This window comes from Rosa rugosa, chromosome 3 (genome assembly GCF_958449725.1).
Source record: "Rosa rugosa chromosome 3, drRosRugo1.1, whole genome shotgun sequence".
Classification (NCBI taxonomy): Eukaryota; Viridiplantae; Streptophyta; class Magnoliopsida; order Rosales; family Rosaceae; genus Rosa; species Rosa rugosa.
In genome coordinates, this window is record NC_084822.1 from 54,654,078 (window position 1) to 54,673,436 (window position 19,359).

Consider the following 19,359-nt stretch of genomic DNA (forward strand, 5'->3'; position numbering starts at 1 on the left):
TTTTTCTCGTCTCCTGGCGTGGCGCTCGTTCATTGGTCAATAGGTTTCCTTCACAATACTCCTTCCCGCACGGTATATAAAACCCAATTCCTAACCCCATTGTAAAGAAATCCCTTTCCCTCGTAGATCTTCGATTCCGAGCAACCTACTCTCTCTCTGTCATCCCTCACCGGAAAAAGGTACGATTCATAGCTTCAAATTCAACATCTGCTATCAAATTTTCGGAGACGAAAAGTTCGATTCATATCACTTTCGTCGCTAAAGGTTTTGGATGTTTGAGGCGATATAGAACTTTCAATTCGAAATTCCCAGTATGATTGTTTACTCTTTATTTCAGCTTTCAGCTCAGCTTTAAACTAAGTAAATACCAGAAATCAATTTGCTTATGATTTTTACTCTCTGTTTTTTGCATGTAGAACTATCAGAACCTGTTGAGGATTTTGGGATTTGCGGTGTAGTGCTGTATTCTAAGCTTCGCAATCAGAAATTAAGATGCAGGTTAGATTTGATTGCTTTTGTTTTTGAATTTTTGTGTGTATGGATGCTTATCCAATTGCTGTTTAGGTTGACAACATGTATGGATAGGATGATGGTGAGTTTAGCAGATTATTACTAGTTTCGAGGAATTTCTTACTGGTGAGATGAATTTTTTGAGCTTGTATGGGGTAAAAGATAATTGACTTCGGTGAAAAATGAGGCAAACTGGTATTTAGATAAGATAATGAGGGAGAATATGGAGCAGTTATGCAGGTCAAACATATATTGTGGGAGTTAAGCGCAAAGCGATAAGTGAAAAAAGTAACAGGGGAATTTACTTCAGGATTGAGAGAGTAATAGGAAACAAGAATATGGATAAGTCTATATGCACTCTTCCTACAAAGAGAGAGAAAATCGGGTTTGTCTACCTTCTGTAAATGTGAGAGATGAACATGTAGAGAGTGTGAAGCTTCCTTGGATGGTGAATGATGAACTTAAATAACCATATTGTGTTGCATACTGTGGAATTATAATGTATAACATACTGCCAAAGGTGAAGTATAATTTGTACTTTTAGAGAAGACTCTGGCCTTTTGATGACAGCACTAGGTTTGTGCAGGCATCAAGAGCTAGGCTTTTCAAGGAATACAAAGAGGTTCAACGAGAGAAAGTTGCAGATCCAGATATTCAATTAGTTTGTGATGACTCCAACATATTTAAATGGACGGCTCTCATCAAGGTAAGCTCGGTTGTGACAAGTAAAGCTTGGTGTACCATATAGCTTGATCTTATGAACCTACTTATGTATGTAGGGACCATCGGAGACTCCATTTGAGGGTGGCATATTCCAGCTTGCTTTTGCAGTTCCTGAGCAGTATCCACTGCAACCCCCACAAGTCAGGTTCTTGACAAAAATTTTCCATCCAAACGTGCATTTTAAGGTATGAGAAAATCTCCAATCTATTTGAACATGAATTACAGCTTGAGGTCTTGTTTCATGTGGACCTTATGTGAAGTACAATTTGATGCTCACAAGTCTCAGAATGTGGAAAAATTTCTAAATTGAGCAAGTTTAAAAAGGTTGGAATTGAGTCAATCTATCCACGATGTTTTAGTCATGGATGTCATTCACACCAGTTTCTAGAGTAGTCAGATTTCTTTGAACTTTGAAGTATCATATTTTATTCAATTATGGATTTAGACTATCTGAAGCTTTTTTATAATTTTCCTTCCTAGCTGGAAGAGATTCAAAGTCTACTGTAACTTTACTTATTCTTTCCTTTCTGGCTGGGGGCCACTCATTACTGTTAGCTTCTTGAAATCCATTAGTGTAATTGATTCTGAACTGGGTTTATCCCCTGACAACTATTGGTATATCACCAACTAAAAATTGGCATTGAACATTTATGTTTGATATAATAAGCTGTTTTCTAATGCAGACAGGAGAGATATGCCTTGACATCTTGAAGAATGCATGGAGCCCTGCTTGGACACTTCAGTCTGTTTGTAGGGCTATAATTGCTTTAATGGCCCATCCAGAACCCGATAGCCCACTGAACTGTGATTCAGGTAAGTTAGTTATACATTTGAATTTATAAGTTCTAGCAACTCAACTGTTAAGAAGCCAACAAATAAACCACAAAGAGATGCTTGTTCATATTCTAATCTTCTAACGATGGTTGCTCATTCACTTTAAAGTGAGCTGGCTCAATATTGGACTCTTATGATACCTAGGATTGTGGACCTATTGGGCCAAAACGATACAAATGCAAAGTAGGATAAGATATTTAACTCAGTTTAATTAAATGGTATGTTTTGTGGGAGATGAAATTCATGTGGAATCCTTATTCCATGTAACAAAGAGTTTTTTAGAGTGAACTACTTGGGGCTTCAATCTTTAGGTGCACTATTTTTTATTAAACTGGGTGCTAGATCCGAGTACAATATGTGATTTCAAGGTCGGTCTTCCTTGAATTAAGCTCCTACTACCCTTAGTCCTCAGGGATTGATTTTCTTTTGTGCAGGCAATCTTCTGCGTGCTGGCGATATCAAGGGGTACCATTCCATGGCAAGAATGTACACTAGGCTTGCCGCCATGCCCAAGAAAGGCTGAAATGTTTGTGGTGTATGTAATTTTTCTTCTCAATTGTAGTGAGGGCTTGGGCCACCATGTATGGGAATGTGTAATAATATTGTTAAATTTCATTGGGGGTTAATCTTTCTGTTCCATCACTTTGACATGTATAAAAAGAATAGTGACATTCATTTTTCATAGTAATTGATGGTTGGGTAAAAATATTGCTAAATTTTGCTGAAATAAAGTTAGCAGCTGAACAAAAGAGATAGTTTATCTAATTTAACTGAACAAAGATTTCAGTGTCTTTTTACACATTATTTTGTTGCTTTACATACTTCACCAAGCATTACCAGAACATCACAGACCACATAAACACACCTCTTGCAGGGTTATTCTTACAAGCACCAAGAAAAGACATTATGACAGACACATAATACAATGGAAAAGTATATTTTACTTGATGAAAAACAAAGATAACAACTTTCACCGAATAGCCTCACTGGAGAAATTTATCAAACCAGTGGCTTGCCTCTTTTACCATAAGAGCGGTCATTTGGTGGCCGATGCCGGGCTCTGCTATTAACTGGGTTTAAAGAAATGGAGAATGTACGTTAGCTTTGTCAATTAATCTGCAAATGAAAAAAAATAAACAAGAGGAAACACTACTTTGCATTTATCTAAACAATTATGAGATGCAGAGTTAAAACTGAATATCATGCTTTTGGCATATTGTGATGAAGTATTAACTTGTTTAAACGAATAGGTTAAAGTGCTTGCTGTGTTATAATCTCTTTTTCCTTAAGGCGCTACTACCACATACCTTAAATTTATCTACACGCTGTGCATCTTCATAAGCCTTGAGTGCTCTCGCTTTGGGAACATCCAGACCAGCGAGTGGACATCGAGGATCTTCTGCACCTATTATTTTTGGAAAAAAATGTATATGATACTCAATAAAACATGATCCTACATGACTGAAAACAAACAGAAATTTGATCTAGCTGAATATTCAACTGAAGGTTAAAAAAATTGACATAATATAGGGCATTGCAGGACGCGTAGACCACTATATTCAGTGGACAACAGAAGTTTCAGGGGTTATATTCATTTAGATTTAAGTAAGTATTGTACTGCATTACGATTTGGATAGGATTATTAACGGTTTACTGCAAACAAGGATTTTACCATTTAAAATCAATAGAGGACGCGGTGCAATAGCTGGCACTGTATAAGGAGAATCAAACTGAGAGGCCAGACCTGGAGCAATCCTATCCCACACCTGGTCAGATGTGTAAATTGTAAGATGCCATCCAACTTCAGTAAGCATACTGAAGTGTAAATCGAACTATCCAGGATATCATATCAGAAGAGTCAAGTATGCAACTAACCTTCTCCACTACTTCTTTGTCAATCGCACTCTTGTTTAGATCAATTCGTGCTTCTGGAATGCAACCAAGATAATGAAAGAATCAGAGAAGCAAATATAAAAATATCTCTACAAGCTGCTATTGAAATGGACGTTAAGACTGAATGATATACCACTTGTCTTACCTTCGAAAACAGGTTTTATACTGTCCACTCGAGCCTGCCACTTATCATTGTCTATCGCCCATCGAAACCCCTATCACAGTTGCATAAAGGGTGAGTTAGTTGTACTCGCACTAGATAAAATTAGAAGTTACGAATTAGACATACTACCTGAACACCAATTATAGGGACAACCACTGCATAGCGGGTGTCAGCAGCAGCAGCCAACCATGCATGCATACCTGCATTGCGAAATAACACGATCAGTTCTGCACTTTTTAGCAAAAGTCATATTCAAGTTCCCATCTTATCAAGTTTTCTTTGCACACCTCCCAGTGATTCACCAGTGATTCCTAGCCTAGCAGGATCTACATCCTCCCTCTGTGTTAGATAATCTGCCAATTTTATCAAGTCCCAGACCTGCGATAATAAAACTTACATCGTTTATGAAACAACACCATCAGATAACTAACCCCAATGATTTCACTAACTAGACTTCTGTGGGGTAGAATCTCGATCACTAATTGTGTTTCAATTTAATTCTTACATTCAAAGTAACAGTTCAGTAACTATATAATTTGCAGACAACTACTTAAGGGGAATTACTAATTACCGTATCAAATAAGAATGGCATTGTATTTCCTCTTTTCCATGCTGATATGAGAGCCTGCACATTAATAAGATTTCCAGATCACTACCAGGCCTCACTCACAGAATAAGTATTTGTCTGATGTTCTTAGACGGTAGGTGTGTGCAACAAATCAGTTCTAGATTGTGATTTTAGTATCAACAAGCCAAAATTTCATAACTAAAGAGCAGGGCATAAGAATGCACACATCTCGGTAAGTGGTTATATTAGTGGCACGTTCACCATGGTAGCGAGAATCAATCGCAATCGCTACATATCCCCTTGAAGCATAGGCCTGAAAAAGAAAAGGCAAATATGCCTGAACTGTGCTTTAACAGGAACAAAGATTTGAATAAAGATCAAACATAGGATACCTCAAGCAATGGTCTCAACCACTCTTTGTTCTTGTTAGTACTATGCAGAAAAACAACAGCAGGCTTTTTCTGGGTACTTTTTTCTTCCTTCATGCTCAAAATCAACACAGGTAACCTCCCCTGCTCTCCTGCCTATCAACTCAAACCAAAATTTACTATTATAAATATTTTGATTAATTAGGTTAAATTAGGCTAACCTCAAACTAAGACACCCAAGTAGCTTACCTCAGTAATTAGGTAAAGATTTTCCTCTTGTAGCTTCTCCTTAAAGTTGGTAATGTTAGCCTTGGGGCAAGCGTTCATTGCCTAGTGAAAAACCCAACACCAACGTTTGAATACATAAAACAAAAATGGATCATGATATAGGAATCAAACTTTACGAGGAGATTCGAACCTCGCTGAAGCTTGGAGGGTTAGCCTCCTGAAACAAAGGATTGGTCACCGGTTTCGCCGGCTCCACCGTTAACGGAACTGAAACAATTCCACTTCTCATATCAACAAAACTGAACCAAACCAGTCAAGACTACGTACTACGTACTTAATTAATGAACAAAGATAGAGAGCAACGTAAATGAAACTTCTCATTGGCTCACCTTCGCCACATCGCCTGCTATTCAAGACTCTGTAAAACTCGGAACGAAGCTTCTGGGCGTCTACAGCTTCCTCGGCCATTTGGGTGTCAGTGTTTGATCTGGGTCCGGTCGACTGAGACTGAGACAGGGACCGGTATTTATAGGGGAATATTTTTGGCGGGGAGCGTGCCCACGTGTGGGCCAGGGGAGGTCGCACGTGCGGGAGGAGGGTGGTGGATGGTGATGATAGAGTGGAGTGCTGCAGAGGAAGATGGATGATGAGAGCGTGGGTCATTGTGCTCATTGGAGAGAAGAGTTGGGTTTGTGTTAGCGTTAGCGTTAGCGTTATAATGGAAACTAAAAGAAGTATTATTGTTGTTTTGTGGAAATAATAATTACAAAATGTAAAGGTGTTTTTGGAGTGTTGTTCCATGGATTGGATGATTACTAATTCTGGGTTTCTGAAGCTCTTGATATGGTTATTCAGGATTTGGGTGTTAAACTGATAAGTTTCTCCTTTTGGTTTTGGGTGATAACCAGTAAGCATGGGATTCAGATGTTTTATATGAGGAAGGTGATCTCTCTCTCTATTAGAGTTGATCTTCTTTGGCATGTAGTCCCTTTTTTCTTCCTTTTGTTAATGCAAGAATCTGATTTCGGTGCCTTAATTTTTTGCTTTAATTTGTTTGATTTGATCTTTGAATGTTTCAGATAATTCTATTTTAATTGATCGCCGGCACCCGGCCAGATGTTCCTGGAAATTGAATGTTCCAATTATGGATAATTTCTAATAAAGACATATTATAAGAAAAAAATTCTCATTTAATTTAATTTTCCTTTTACAAAAGTTTCCCAACAAGGACATTTTTAAAAAAAAAAAATCCAATTTATATACCCATGTTGAAATGCAAAAAAAAAAAATTGCCCATACTTGAGAACATTATTATTATGTTGTGTAGAACATTATAATAAGACATTTCAAGACCCCAAAAGTAACCAACAGCCCGTTTAGGATTTGGCTACAGGAGCTTGTCTCCTTGTGGCAGCAAAGAACAATGATGGAAACAAGTTTTTGTTTGAAGCAAAATGTACCAAAGAAAATGACAGTAGTAGGAAGCACAATTCAGACAATGATCAAAGTAAAAACCAAGTTCAGGAAGATGCAAGGAAGCTCCACCTGACTGAGTACAACAAGCTTGGCTTCATGAAAGTCCTTTCATGGATTCAAGAGGCTAAGATCAAAGCAAATTTTTGTACACTTTCATCACTCCAAGGCATCTAATATGGACCACAATGAGAAAGTGGATAGCTTTCGCTTTCTTCAATCTCAACTTAATACAAATTTAAGAGTTCAAATTGATCCATCACAAGCCCAGAACAGAACTATTAGGCATTCACTATGGATTTATAACACGCAGAGTCGAGCAATAACAAGGAAAAATCCAGCAATCTGGATTCGACAAGATGACATTACAGTAAAACACTGATTAGCCAGAGGCACATGAGTTGAGCATTAGAAGACACTGGATTTTTCATGTATCAAATAGCATAACAAACTATTCTCTAATAAGGTTTCAAATAGTGTTTCAACTGGGGACCAGCTATGTATTGAGATGCTTCTTAATTACTCTGTATCTCAACCATCAATATCTGATCTTATGTCCACGAAACAAGTTCTCACGTAAGCCTGTGAGGAGCTAAATTAGACTACAGCTCTATAAGCAACCTCTAAGTTACCGGAATTTCACTGCATCATACATCAACATAGAAAGCATAACAAAATTTAGAACTATTTTTGGATTTCAATTATGCTGAAACAGAAGGGTCTACTTATGACTAGATTCTCCAAAAATGTTTTACAAGACCTAAGGTAAACTGATATGGCAAGAAATCATGCCCAAATGTCTCAACAGTGATAACACTTGATCTAATCCTATCCTAAAGTAACGACTCTATCAATGGGATTTTATTGCCCAGTATTATTTTTCAAGGGCAATCCAACTTCAGAGACATAAGTGACTACTGACTGAAGCACTTTACCATTTGTTGAAGCAGGAGATTTCCCAATGTCATTGCTGTATGTTGCTTTCTCGCACCTGGGTTTCTTTGGGGTTCCACCCTCTACAGAATCCTTTTGGATTTCCCTCTCCCTTTTGGCTATGGGAGAACACATTGTTTCTGCAAAGTGAGAAACAAATGAGTAAGGACTCTTTCTCTTCAGTTAGTTGGACATATGAAAACATAAAAATTCATCAAAAAGGGTCCTGGCTTTCCCTTTTACTATGTTTGACCTTTAGTAACTTCTTCACAATTAGTTTTGATTGACTAATTCTACATTTTAAAAATGCAAAACTTTGGACCTTAGTTATGCAAAATCTTAGAAGCAGATGAGGGAGATTTTCATGGAAAATTTGAATGTTGATGTCAGGACTTTAAAATAATTAAAACCCCTTATATTTTATGAACGACTAATATTGAAGATTCAGTGTTGCACTAATTCTAATAGCGGAAAACATGATTCTCCCAGTTATCATAATACTCCAGACAGAGAGCAAAATATGCAAGAATGTCTTCCATCAGATAGCCAACTGCATTTTATGTGAGAATATCAAGTTCTCAAGAATATTGACAATGCTAATCGGCATTTTGCCTAGAATGAAAAGACCACCCATTTTAGGTTTCGACAATTATAAGTTCAGAATTTGAACTTGAAGAAGCTCACCTTTTATACTACCACGAGTAATAAGAAGGTTTAGGAAATCCCTGAATCCTGTGAGGACAACTCTTTCCTGCTCTTCATAAACCTCCGTGCAACCTATTTCCTGAGATGGATTCTGAGTTGTGCTTGGACTATTCGTTGTTATCCCATTTGGCAGCTCAGCTGCCATAAACATCTTATCTTGTTCATCACACATCAGGGCAAGTGTTCCAGGGGACATTGGTCTACTATTTTGCACATCGCCTCCATCTGATCCAGAACCACTGCTGCCATCTCTATCTGCTTGATTCATTCCCAAACGGTCACCATGCGCAGAATTTTGATCTTGTTCCCTTTTACTTTCTTTCCCCTCTCGAGTGGCTGAGATGGTAGTAGTCTTATCAATCATCTCTTTTTGCCTATTTTCTGTACATGTTACATTGGAAATTCAAAACCCAACTAAAATAAAGAATATCTGACCCTACTCTAGCAATTCAGAAGGGGAAAATATAAAATATGCTAAGGAAAAGGAGATCTTTCAGATGCTTATATGTATTGGACTATTGACTTGGACTACAAGCCAAACAATAAGTCTCCTATACATGGTCGTTCAAACGAAATCAGAAATCTGGTAACCTAAGAGAAATGAAAACACCATGGAATATGACCAAAAAAAAAAAACCAGAAGGAAAAAGGATATGCTTGATTTTGGTTAATAACCAAGAGGTTACTAATTAGGCCATTCAGAAACAGCTTCTGAATGTTATTTTCTTGAAAGAATTTAATTCTAGTAGCACAAAAGAAGAATTCTGAACCTAAATAGTAACTTCACCTACTTCCTAGGGTTCAACCTCATAGTGTCCCTTAAGTTGCCTTACAGCGTGCACACAGAGACACACACATATAAAAGGAAAGAAAATAAGAATAATAATAATAATTATTATTATTATTCTTATTATTGTTTATAAAAATAAAAAATAAAAAATAGAGAGAGAGAGAGAAAGAGACTACAAAAGTGTGATGAGATGCAAAGATATCATGCAGAAAAGAAAGATGGAGGTCTGTATATAACCAAACCTGCAAGTGCCTTTGCAGCTTCTCCTGAAACTACAACCAGACGTGAACACAGATCCTTTATGTTCTCCGGTTGGATGATATTTGCCAACATAGATCTTCAGTAATGAAAATGACGAGGGTTATATATTGAAGGAAAAATGAAAAGAAAAAAAGGTTTCTACAGCAATTTTAAGAAATTTGACACACCTGTATGTGGGTTTTGAAGATCCTGATACTGCAGCATTAGGAGTACCAAAAGTAGGAACAGATAACAGAGAAGAAGAGGCCATAGGAGGTCTTAAGTGATTTTCCTGATTGGAGTCAAAATTTAAAATAAATATATAGATAAATATTAAAAAAAAATTAATATTCAACCTGTTGGCTAAAGTAGAGGAAATGAAAATGGAAAGGGAGAAAGAAAGACCTAGTTTAATCTTAAAGAGAATGCCACATTCAATTAATTTGTCTTGAATAATGATCATTGACAACATTAGCATATCCTTTCATAAGATATAAAAAAATGTAATCTTTAAGCCTGGCAAGAACAATTTATCAAATTATTCACACAACAATGCAAAACTCAAATTGCACGCTTCATTGTAAGCAACCAGTTAAGTATATCTTATCAATACTTAATATATTCAAGTATTCTGACAAATTGTACCTGCTGAGCCTGTGTAATCCGGTGAACTGATTGATCTCTGGCTCCAATGCCAGAAAAAAGTTCATCGCTCGGTCTTTGTCTGGACACCAGAGGCCCAAACCCAGAAGATCCAATGGCCCCACTAATGGCAGCATTTGCCTGTTGCATGTTGGCTATCGTATTGTGATCTTCATGAAAGATAGCCCTTCTTTCTTCACTTCCATCAAAGTTCTTGCAGTCCATGCATTTACAGTTTTCAGAACACAGAACATTGGCTTGGAAGCACTCACAGTACTTCTTGAGACACCCAGACTTCCTGCAAGCACATCCTTTGTGGTGCTTTTGAACCTCCCCAGCATCTTCCTGAATACGTTTAAACAAATTATCAATGCACACTGAACTGGATTTGTTCAAGTTATCAATGCATGCTTGAACGAAAAACATGAATACCTCAAATTATTAAACATATTATTCTGGCACAAGACGTTGACATATAAAATTCTGTGATACTAGGATAAATAAGTATGACCATGTTGAAATTTATGCAAGGGAACCAATCAAGCTCCAAATAAGTCAGATTAGATACCCAAGAATCGCGAGATTCATGTGGACTGCTAGCAATCTTTGGTCTGAATGCTTTTGGGTTACGCTCTAAAATTGCTCCAACCGCATCCTGCCTAGCAGCTTCATTGTCCACATTATTATGACAATTTATGCAGTTGCATCCTTTACAATAAATTCCAGCTGCAAAGCACTCACAGTACCTACCAAATGACCAAACTTTGAATCATAGTCCAACCAGAAATATTATGTGCCACCTATGTAGGCATAGAATTCAACGTAGTACAGAAAACTTAAAAAGAAACACTATTGACAGTACATTTCGTAGTAACTGACATATTTAGCAACTTAACCCATTAATAAGCAAATTGTTTTTTTCTGTATTCATTTAAAAGGAAAAGATCATCTAAAGGAAGATCACTTATGTGATTCGCCAGATCCATGCATATGCCATATTCCACAAAGTTATACTGTATCCCCAAGAAAAACATCATAGTAGAAAGTAAGCATGACAAGGTCACAATGAATTTCAGGTTTTCACTCAATATCAAACCGGCAGGATATGCAACGTTGAGCTGTACGAATAATGTAAATATCCATAACATCTCCCTCACTCTCCATATGTAACTCAAGAGATTGTCCACAATAGGTGGTTAGGTGTTTAAGTTCAAATTAACAAAACCTCATAGAGACAGAAGCACACAAGCTAAAAGCCATAAAAAGGATTATATGTCCTTACAACTTGAGGCACCGTGAATTTTTACAATTGCACAGCTTTTGTTTCTTTGGAGTACTTTCTTTCGCTTCGCTGCGTGCGCGTGGTTTAGGAGACTCGTGTTTTCTGAAGAAAAGCATATGTACGCAAATGTCAAAAAGAATATAAACTACATGATACGAAACATTCAAAATCAATGGGATTAGAACATAATTTTATTAAAAGAGAGGCGAACAAGCTTGGGCAATGAATCATATAAACTGAAAGCTCCAATGATGGAGCGCATCTACCCGAACCAAAGACCTGAAACCTTTCTCCCTCCAGCCTCTTGTACCAAAAAGAAACATCAAACGTAATGTATAAAGCAGAGTCTTTACTACCTTCTCTATGATTAAGAGAGAACTAGTCTTTTAAATTACTACTATTTTCCATGACTTCATTCTTCTTGATAAGTTATCAATGTGCATAACTAAAACCAGTACATACTCCATCACATTTGCAATTCACACATACCTTACCTATTTTGCAATGTTTTCCTACCACAAGAACATAAATTTTAGCTGTATTCCAGAGCCTATTTCAAAAATTCCCATACAAATAACAATAAAATTCAAATCTTTCAGCTCTTGAAAAACAGTCCACAGATAAATTACCCCAATTTCGGTGGCAAGTGCGCAATCCGGCCGTTCACGGGCATCGTAGGCCCCACCGGCCTCGCCTGAAAGTGCAAGACCGCCTGCGTCAAATACGGCTTCGGCGATTGCACCACCGTCCCCTGCTGTTGTGACTGTAACGCCAACTGTGCCGGCGAGTTATGCAGCTGCTGTGGCTGTGACTGTGACTGTGACTGTAGCTGTAGCTGTGGCTGTGACCACGGCTGCGTCTGTGGATGCGCCCGCAGATGCGGCTGTGTCTGCGACTGTACTTGAACCGCCGCCGGTCCAGACCGCTCCGGCAACGCAGAGTTAACGGACGGCTGAACCGGCGCCGTGAAATCCAATTGCCTCGCCAATTTCTTCGGCGCCGTACCGGAAACCGTTTCGCTCTGCTCCATTAATCTCTCAAATTCCAAAAACGAGCAAGCACAATTGGCCTTCTCTCTCCCAATCTCACATTTAATTCAAAACAAAAAATCCTCAAAATCGTTGAAAGCAAACAAACATTAAACCGATCCGTTTCCGACCTCCACACGCCGCCGGAAACCGTCTCGGACCGGAAGAAATTCACCGGCGGTGAAAAAACTGACCATAAGTTACGAAACAAAAACAAAAATTCATAGACGAAGAAACGGAATCGGAATAACTTAAATCCGACGCTACGGGAAACCCCGAGTTCGATCAGAGAGCGGTGAAGCCTGAACGGAATTGGGGGATTCGGAAGATTAGGGAAGATAGATAGAGAGAATAGAGAGAACACCACCTCGCTTTTGGTCCTTTTTTTCTTTTTCTCTCCCTCTCGACGTTTTTTGAAATTGAATTTCCTAAATAACGAAGGGGTTGATGAGGCCATTGGACGATCCAACGGACCAAATTGAAAGTTTTGTTGAGCGGTGGGGATTTCGCGTGAGGGTGAGGAAGGGTTGGGAGCCGTTGGATTTGTGGGGTATTAGGTTTTTCTCTGGGAAAGCGACGCGAGTGGAATTTGGCGCTAATTAGAGTCCTGGGGTGGGGGTCCGGGTACACGTGGAGGGTGGAGATTGAGTGGTACTTGACCTAGGAAGCGAATGGACGGTTAACATTCAAAACTATGGAGACAGAAAGTGCGAAATTTAATTTTGAAAAACGAATTGTTCTCCCGGCGGCTACAGCGTAACTTGTTACGCTTTATCCAGTGAAGCATAATTAAAGTATTATATTTTTGAATTTATTGAACATCACTAGATTTTATTCTTATAGTTTCCTTTTTATTTTATTATTGTCCAAAAGAAAAAATAACTAGTATTTATTATATTTTTCTGGTTTTATAGTCCTAATTGATACTACTACTAGTGGACAAAATAGTTTGAAAAAAAAAACTTTGGTGAATAGACCCAAAGTGTACTTGTACAATGTTGGAATTGAACAAAATGAGTTTAAAGCAATAGTTAAGTATTGCGGGATTGTTTAAAGCGAAATGAGTTTTTGTAAACTTGGAGAAAGAGCTAAAATTTCAATTCTTGTCATGTTAGGCACCTAATTGATGATTAACCTATACATAATTTTATATTTGATTTCCTTTATGAGTCGATACATATTATCATCATCATCATCAATATCTATACTATTATATTCATAATGTGTCCGGTTTAATTAGAATGCTCTCTCCAAACCCTAGACTCCCTGTTCTTAGGGTTCTCCAATGGCGGCCGACGTTGGCCTCCTCTCTAAGGGGAGTTCTTCTCTCCACATTTCATGGCCTTTCAGCCCTCCAAAGCCATCTCTTTTCGGCGAACTCCCAACCACATCAATCTCTCTGGCAGATTGAATCGATCGACTCAGGTCTCCGTTTTTCTCAAGAGGAATCTCAGACGAAAACTGGCCTACGGTGTTAGGGCGGTATGGCCTTTCAGTGTCTAATTGCTGGGATGGATATTTCAGGTCGGGCCCGACCATAGCGAGGGCGGCTCAAGGATGTGTGGTCAAAATTGGGATTACTGAGCATATCCGAGGAGCTGCTAGGGGTGATGGGATACTATGCTCTCCGATCAACGGTGGTCGGATCTATGGCGAAGTCACTAAGGCACACGACGTTGGCTTTCACGACAGCGACGACGGCTCAAAGATATCAAAATGCAGTGGCCTGGGCTTCGCGTCTGAGGGTTCGACATCAGGCCGGCTGGCAGCCTGTACGTGCAGCGGCGATCGTGATCGGTGCAGGAAAAGGACGGCGGGATTTGAGTTGGGTGCCCAGATCACTTTCAAGGCCCAATGTGCGGCCCAAATCTGTTGGGTGGCCCAACTCATGTCCAAGACCCAGATTAGTTGGAACACTTTGGGTGTCCAAGTTATGTTTGGATACTTCTTGTATTTGGGCTTGTTTGTGGACCAAACTCATGGACTCTAATTCTTTAGGGTTTCGTATTTGGGATCCCGGAGGGTTATTTCGAACTATATCTGTGTTTGTCACCTGTGGTACTAGTGAATCTTCTGGAGTAGCATTGAAGGAAGATTCAAGCTATTATGTAATGGCGGAGCATGGAGTGTTCAATGAATGGACCTATTTGTGTTTCTCTTGTTTGGATGATGCTCTAGAAAGTGTTCTGGATGTGTTACGATATGATTGTAATCAACTCTATTGAGTTCTAATCTATAAAGTTATTTCCTTGATTCAAAAAAAATATCTATACTATTATTAAGAGAAAATGTTTTCTTAGCCAAAACTAAAAATTTGGACAGATTTAACTATGAAAAATTAAAAAAATTTGAGAATAAATTAAATTATAAGGGTAAATATGACAATTATAAAATAAATTTTTATTAAGAAAGTTAAAAAGAAATGATTCCACAACCCCAACTTTTCTCTCTACTATTTTCTCTCTGCAATAATTGTTTTGTTTCATTTATTTTTTCATTTTCTTAAAAAAAAAAAAAAAACTACTACACATACAGAGCATGTATGAAGAATGCTAATTATTATTTAATAGGTGAATTTGAAAAGATTAAAAATTTTAAAAATTGAGTTCGATATTCAACTCAGTAATGGCCAAATACAAGACAGGACGTGGGCGGGCTCTATTGACCCGAAGTTTACCGGGCTCATGGATAGGGCATGGGCTTCAAATATTTGTGAAGGCCCCGGCCATTTTACACTCCTACTTGGCAGGTGGATATTTTTGTTAGTATCATTAAATATTTGGACATAGATTCAAATACCTTGTGATGGTTTTAGCATTGTCCGCTAAATACTACAACCACGTGATGTGATTAGTTGTAGTTCGATCATGAAAATGCAAGCTATTATGAGAATATTTTAAACATACAAAAAAGAATTATTTAAAGAGTAAGAAATAACTGTTATCGGTGATCCATACGAATCACTACCCACTTGTCAAGCAACGATGTTGTTTTCTCCATTACCACCGACTACTTTTGCCAATATCTTGCTTTTTTTATATTTATGTTTCTCTTAGGAAATCTTCAATAGAGTAGCTAAATTTAATTCTTAAATATATATATATATAGCTATTCTTGAAGCAAAATTCAACTCCAACATAATAGTTATAGGTAAGTTAAATTTAACTTTAGCTAAAATTACTAGTTAATTTAGCTAGTAAATCATAAATAGTCAAAGCAAAAGTTATATTTATCTCTTCTCATTTTGTCCACATGTCAGTTTATGATTCAACAAAACATATCATATCACTTAAAATAGCTACTATTAATTGCTGAAGCAAAATTGTTATATCAATAGTTATATTTCACAATTTTAGTTAAATTTAACTAAAAAGTGACTTCTACTTAATACTCTTGTGTTCTTTTTTTTTTTTATCTTCACTTTTAATCTACTTCTTTACTGAAAATCCGAGATATTGAAAAAAAAAAAGGATATGTATGACACTCATGAAAACGAAAGAAAAAAAAAAAAAGACACATATGACGATACTAATGACTCGCAAAGTTTAGTTTTCGATTCGATACTTTTCTCTTCCGTTTGAGATGAGGTTTTCAATTCAATAAGGTACAAATTCAGGCCTTGCATTATATTCTGAAATCTGAATGGTAATTTTCCGGTGCTTCGGTGAGATGAACTTTGCTGTTCTGACCAAAAGAGAAAGAAGAAATTTCTTCTAAACTGAGCAGATAGAAATTGTAATTACAGCTCAGGTATACAGTACAGTGAGTATAGTACATCTCTAACATTTAGAATCAACTGTACCTACCGGCCTTTTGGACAAAACTAAAAAGAAGGTGAATCATTCACTCCTCCAGTCCTCCGCCCCCATCACCGCTCGATCACCAATCCTCCGCCCTTATTACTGCTCATCAGCAATCCTCTCTCTCTCTCTCTCTCTCTCAGCAATCCCCCCACGTACTGCTCTCTCTTTCTCCCTGTTAATTACCAAACGGATCCGACTTCCACAGTCCGACTGAGAGGTAGTGTTGCCTATAGAATATGCGTACAAACAGGTAGGCAAATATAGGTTTGATTACTATCTTTGAAGAAGTGCACACTTTTCAATGAACTGCAAGATCAAAAAGTTAATTAATTATTTGACCGTTTACCCTACTAATTTAACGCGAAAAACCACAAACCCAACGGACATCTCAGTTTCCTTTTTCTTCCACAATTACAGATAAATTGCCTTATTCGCCACCTCCACCAATAAACCATTATTAAGACTTAAAAGAGAGCACCGGCGGTCCACCACCACCGACAGCTCTAGCAGCTCCACTGATAAATGATAGGCCGTACAACATAACCATGCCCCGATTAATTATTTAATTAGCACAAATTATGTTAAGCTTATGCTGCTAATTAAGTACGTACCCTATGTTTGCTCCTAAAAATCTCTCTAATACTCCCCTATTAATGAATAGGTGATGTAGTGTTCTATTGTGGTAAATCCGATCCTATAGTTAAAAGAACAGGAAAATACCAATAAGACCTTTATTTGCTCTCTCCCACATCAATTCAGCACTCTAAAGTCTAAACATGCGCCCTTTGCCTTTGGTTTAGATTTTTTGTTAAAAGGGTATAAAATAAAGAAAGGCTTCATTCTCATACCCATTATTTATGAATTTCACAAAAAGACAATGGCCATTTAGTTTATTTTTGGTTAATGTTAATAAATTGAGAAGACTCTTGTTCAAAAAAAAATTTGAGAAGACTATTTTTTTTTTTTAAGAAATAAATGTTAGTTGGACCTCCAAATTTGGTATTTGAACCTCCAACTTTTTTCAATTATTAATTGTCAAGTCATATGATAAGACAAATAAGGACAAATAGATAAAAATGGAAGGAAAAAAAAAATACTCTTCTTATCTCCCCAAATATAACATTCAATTAATTTTTTTCCCGGAATTTTCTTATATTACCCATATATTTCCTTTTATAATTTACCTAAAACAATTAAGTAAAAATAATAATAATTATCATTGAATACAAAATTAATTCAAAACAAAACAATCTGATTTGGAATTTCCCTAAACTAAATTAATTGAATATTATGATATAGTTATTACTCGATCTTCCAACCCAAAACCCTTGAAATCCTTCTTTTAACAAATTCAAAGGGATTCTAACAACATCAAGATTGAGAACCAACCCTCTGATTAATGTTGGTGGAGGAGAGCCCTACTCATAAGAGAGCATGCGCAATATCATGTGATTTTGATTCATTAATTCTTCTTCTCATGGTTAAAGATACAGATAAAAAGTAGAGCAACAGATTGTTATATATCATGTTCAAGGGTGTTTTGATAAAAATAAGGAGGTCTACTTAGTTTTTCAAGTATTCTAAAAAGTAAATTAGAGGTTACTAAGTATGAGAGATCCAAATAGCAAATTTGGAAGTCCAGCTAGAACCACCAAATAAATATTAGTACCAAACTCATTTTAAGAAGTCAAAAAAAAAAAAAAAAAAAAAAACTTCGATGTTGCTAATATAAAGAATTGGAAATCAAAAGTATAGCTCCTGTAACAAAGGGAAAATAAAAACTATAGCTTCCTTCTCTACTAGTTTTTCATGTTTCTAAGTTATTATATATATGCACTGTTTTATTCTGTACAATTTTACAAGTCTTTTTTTTTTTTTATCGAGATCACACAGTTCCTCAAAGACTTCCTAAGCCTAGAGATTAATCTGTGCCGGGAATCATGTCAGAACACTTCCTCCTCCCTGGCCACCAAGAATAGATTGAGATTTAACTTCAATCAGCGTCGGCGGGATTCGAACCCAGGTGTGGAACCTCCACACCTAGAGGCTCTTAGCAACTCGACCACCTGTGGTGGTTAATTTACAAGTTCTTTGGCACATACACTAATTGCTAGCTAATATATGTTTAATTTAATGTATTTTTTACCATTGTTTTGATGTTCTTAATTATCTTACCATTTCTACCACTAAGTTAGTAAAAATGAATGCAACGTGCTAGCTGCTGTCAAATTGATATATAAAATCACATCTGAAACATTTGAGACTATTGAGATTAATTTTTTGCATTATAGTGAATAACATTAAATTTCACTATTTCACAATTTAATTGCCTCTTCAATTTACCAACAATCTCAAATTCCTTTGATATGCATGTTCACAAGGTTTCAGAATTTAGCAATCTAGATCTAGGATTTATGTTCCATCATGCTCACTCATTAGCAATAGTAATTAGTACTACTTTAAACTATCCAGGGTGTATATGTAATGTACTTATCATATCGATTCATTTATCATGTGCATATATACATGCCACTGCTAGTTAATTGATGCAGATCGATCGAGTCACGATGATTGATCGATTGTAGATATCTGTATAAGTGTGTGTGTGCGTAGGAGAGTTACTGCCAAAGCAATCTTGTACGAAGTAGAGATTTTGAAAGAGCTGTCGGGTCACAATCATAGGCAATAATATTATGGAAAAGCTCGCAAAGCCGGTCCGTTAGGTACTCGATCGTTTAATATATGCAACGTGGTCCAAAACCACCAAATTAACTAAATTAATCAACTACCCAGTAACTAATTCCCTGAAATACATTCTCAAAAAAAAAAAAAAATCCTTGAAATAATTTTTCTGGGCAAAACCTGGTTGGTCAGGGCTCTAATTTTAACAAACTACGGTCTAAAAACATTCTCCTAGTATATATATGGTACCGTATATTAAATTTATCTCCCTACAAATTCTTCCAAAACTTCGGTTAAACATACCCTTTTATCCATTATATTTGCCATGCCTTCATATTGACTAATTTACCTTAACATATAGGTGAAAAGGAACTGAATTGTACGGACATGGTTAAATCTGGTTGCATATATCCATCCCCGTACAAAAAAACTTTATCATTGCCATTTATCTCCAATGTAATGAGAAGTCCACCACTCCAAGTCTCCCAAAACCT

At 37.0% G+C, this 19,359-nt stretch overlaps 3 protein-coding genes across 4 annotated transcripts; 1 reads left to right on the top strand and 2 right to left on the bottom strand.

Moving 5' to 3' along the window:
- The first annotated feature begins 100 nt into the window (after positions 1-100).
- Positions 101-2,783, top strand: LOC133738393 (protein PEROXIN-4). 2 transcript variants are annotated; one of them, XM_062165928.1, is made up of 6 exons: positions 101-179; positions 417-498; positions 1,097-1,216; positions 1,290-1,418; positions 1,917-2,046; positions 2,502-2,783. In XM_062165928.1, the coding sequence occupies exons 2-6, from the start codon at positions 493-495 to the stop codon at positions 2,588-2,590; spliced, it is 474 nt and encodes a 157-aa protein (XP_062021912.1). In that variant the 5' UTR covers positions 101-179; positions 417-492; the 3' UTR covers positions 2,591-2,783. The 2 variants fall into 2 exon arrangements, with proteins under 2 accessions (XP_062021912.1, XP_062021913.1); XM_062165929.1 differs by having other exon boundaries at positions 170-311.
- A 24-nt stretch (positions 2,784-2,807) lies between these two features.
- On the bottom strand, positions 2,808-6,183 carry LOC133738392 (uncharacterized). The gene is made up of 13 exons (XM_062165927.1): positions 5,677-6,183; positions 5,478-5,554; positions 5,309-5,389; positions 5,084-5,215; positions 4,918-5,004; positions 4,695-4,748; positions 4,411-4,501; positions 4,253-4,323; positions 4,106-4,175; positions 3,943-3,995; positions 3,740-3,833; positions 3,375-3,472; positions 2,808-3,137 (listed from the first exon to the last, which is right to left on the bottom strand). Exons 1-13 carry the CDS (start codon positions 6,086-6,088, stop codon positions 3,051-3,053), a joined length of 1,407 nt encoding a protein of 468 aa, XP_062021911.1. The 5' UTR covers positions 6,089-6,183; the 3' UTR covers positions 2,808-3,050.
- Positions 6,184-7,429: 1,246 nt separating this feature from the next.
- Positions 7,430-12,778, bottom strand: LOC133740010 (protein tesmin/TSO1-like CXC 6). Its single transcript, XM_062167838.1, has 8 exons — positions 11,982-12,778; positions 11,353-11,454; positions 10,639-10,816; positions 10,074-10,415; positions 9,617-9,720; positions 9,431-9,525; positions 8,378-8,779; positions 7,430-7,833 (listed from the first exon to the last, which is right to left on the bottom strand). The coding sequence occupies exons 1-8, from the start codon at positions 12,380-12,382 to the stop codon at positions 7,622-7,624; spliced, it is 1,836 nt and encodes a 611-aa protein (XP_062023822.1). The 5' UTR covers positions 12,383-12,778; the 3' UTR covers positions 7,430-7,621.
- Positions 12,779-19,359: the final 6,581 nt, after the last annotated feature.

Excerpts from the sequence above, each read along its gene's own strand:
- LOC133740010 (XM_062167838.1), bottom strand. The coding sequence starts at position 12,382 with ATGGAGCAGAGCGAAACGGTTTCCGGTACGGCGCCGAAGAAATTGGCG. Across the intron at positions 10,817-11,352 it reads AATTCACGGTGCCTCAAGTT|GTACTGTGAGTGCTTTGCAG; the intron begins GTAAGGACATAT and ends GTCATTTGGTAG. Across the intron at positions 10,416-10,638 it reads ATGAATCTCGCGATTCTTGG|GAAGATGCTGGGGAGGTTCA; the intron begins GTATCTAATCTG and ends AAACGTATTCAG.
- LOC133738393 (XM_062165928.1), top strand. Across the intron at positions 1,217-1,289 it reads AATGGACGGCTCTCATCAAG|GGACCATCGGAGACTCCATT; the intron begins GTAAGCTCGGTT and ends TTATGTATGTAG. Across the intron at positions 1,419-1,916 it reads ATCCAAACGTGCATTTTAAG|ACAGGAGAGATATGCCTTGA; the intron begins GTATGAGAAAAT and ends TTTCTAATGCAG.
- LOC133738392 (XM_062165927.1), bottom strand. The coding sequence starts at position 6,088 with ATGGAACAACACTCCAAAAACACCTTTACATTTTGTAATTATTATTTC. Across the intron at positions 4,324-4,410 it reads CACTGGTGAATCACTGGGAG|GTATGCATGCATGGTTGGCT; the intron begins GTGTGCAAAGAA and ends TTCGCAATGCAG. Across the intron at positions 4,176-4,252 it reads TCCCTATAATTGGTGTTCAG|GGGTTTCGATGGGCGATAGA; the intron begins GTAGTATGTCTA and ends CAACTGTGATAG.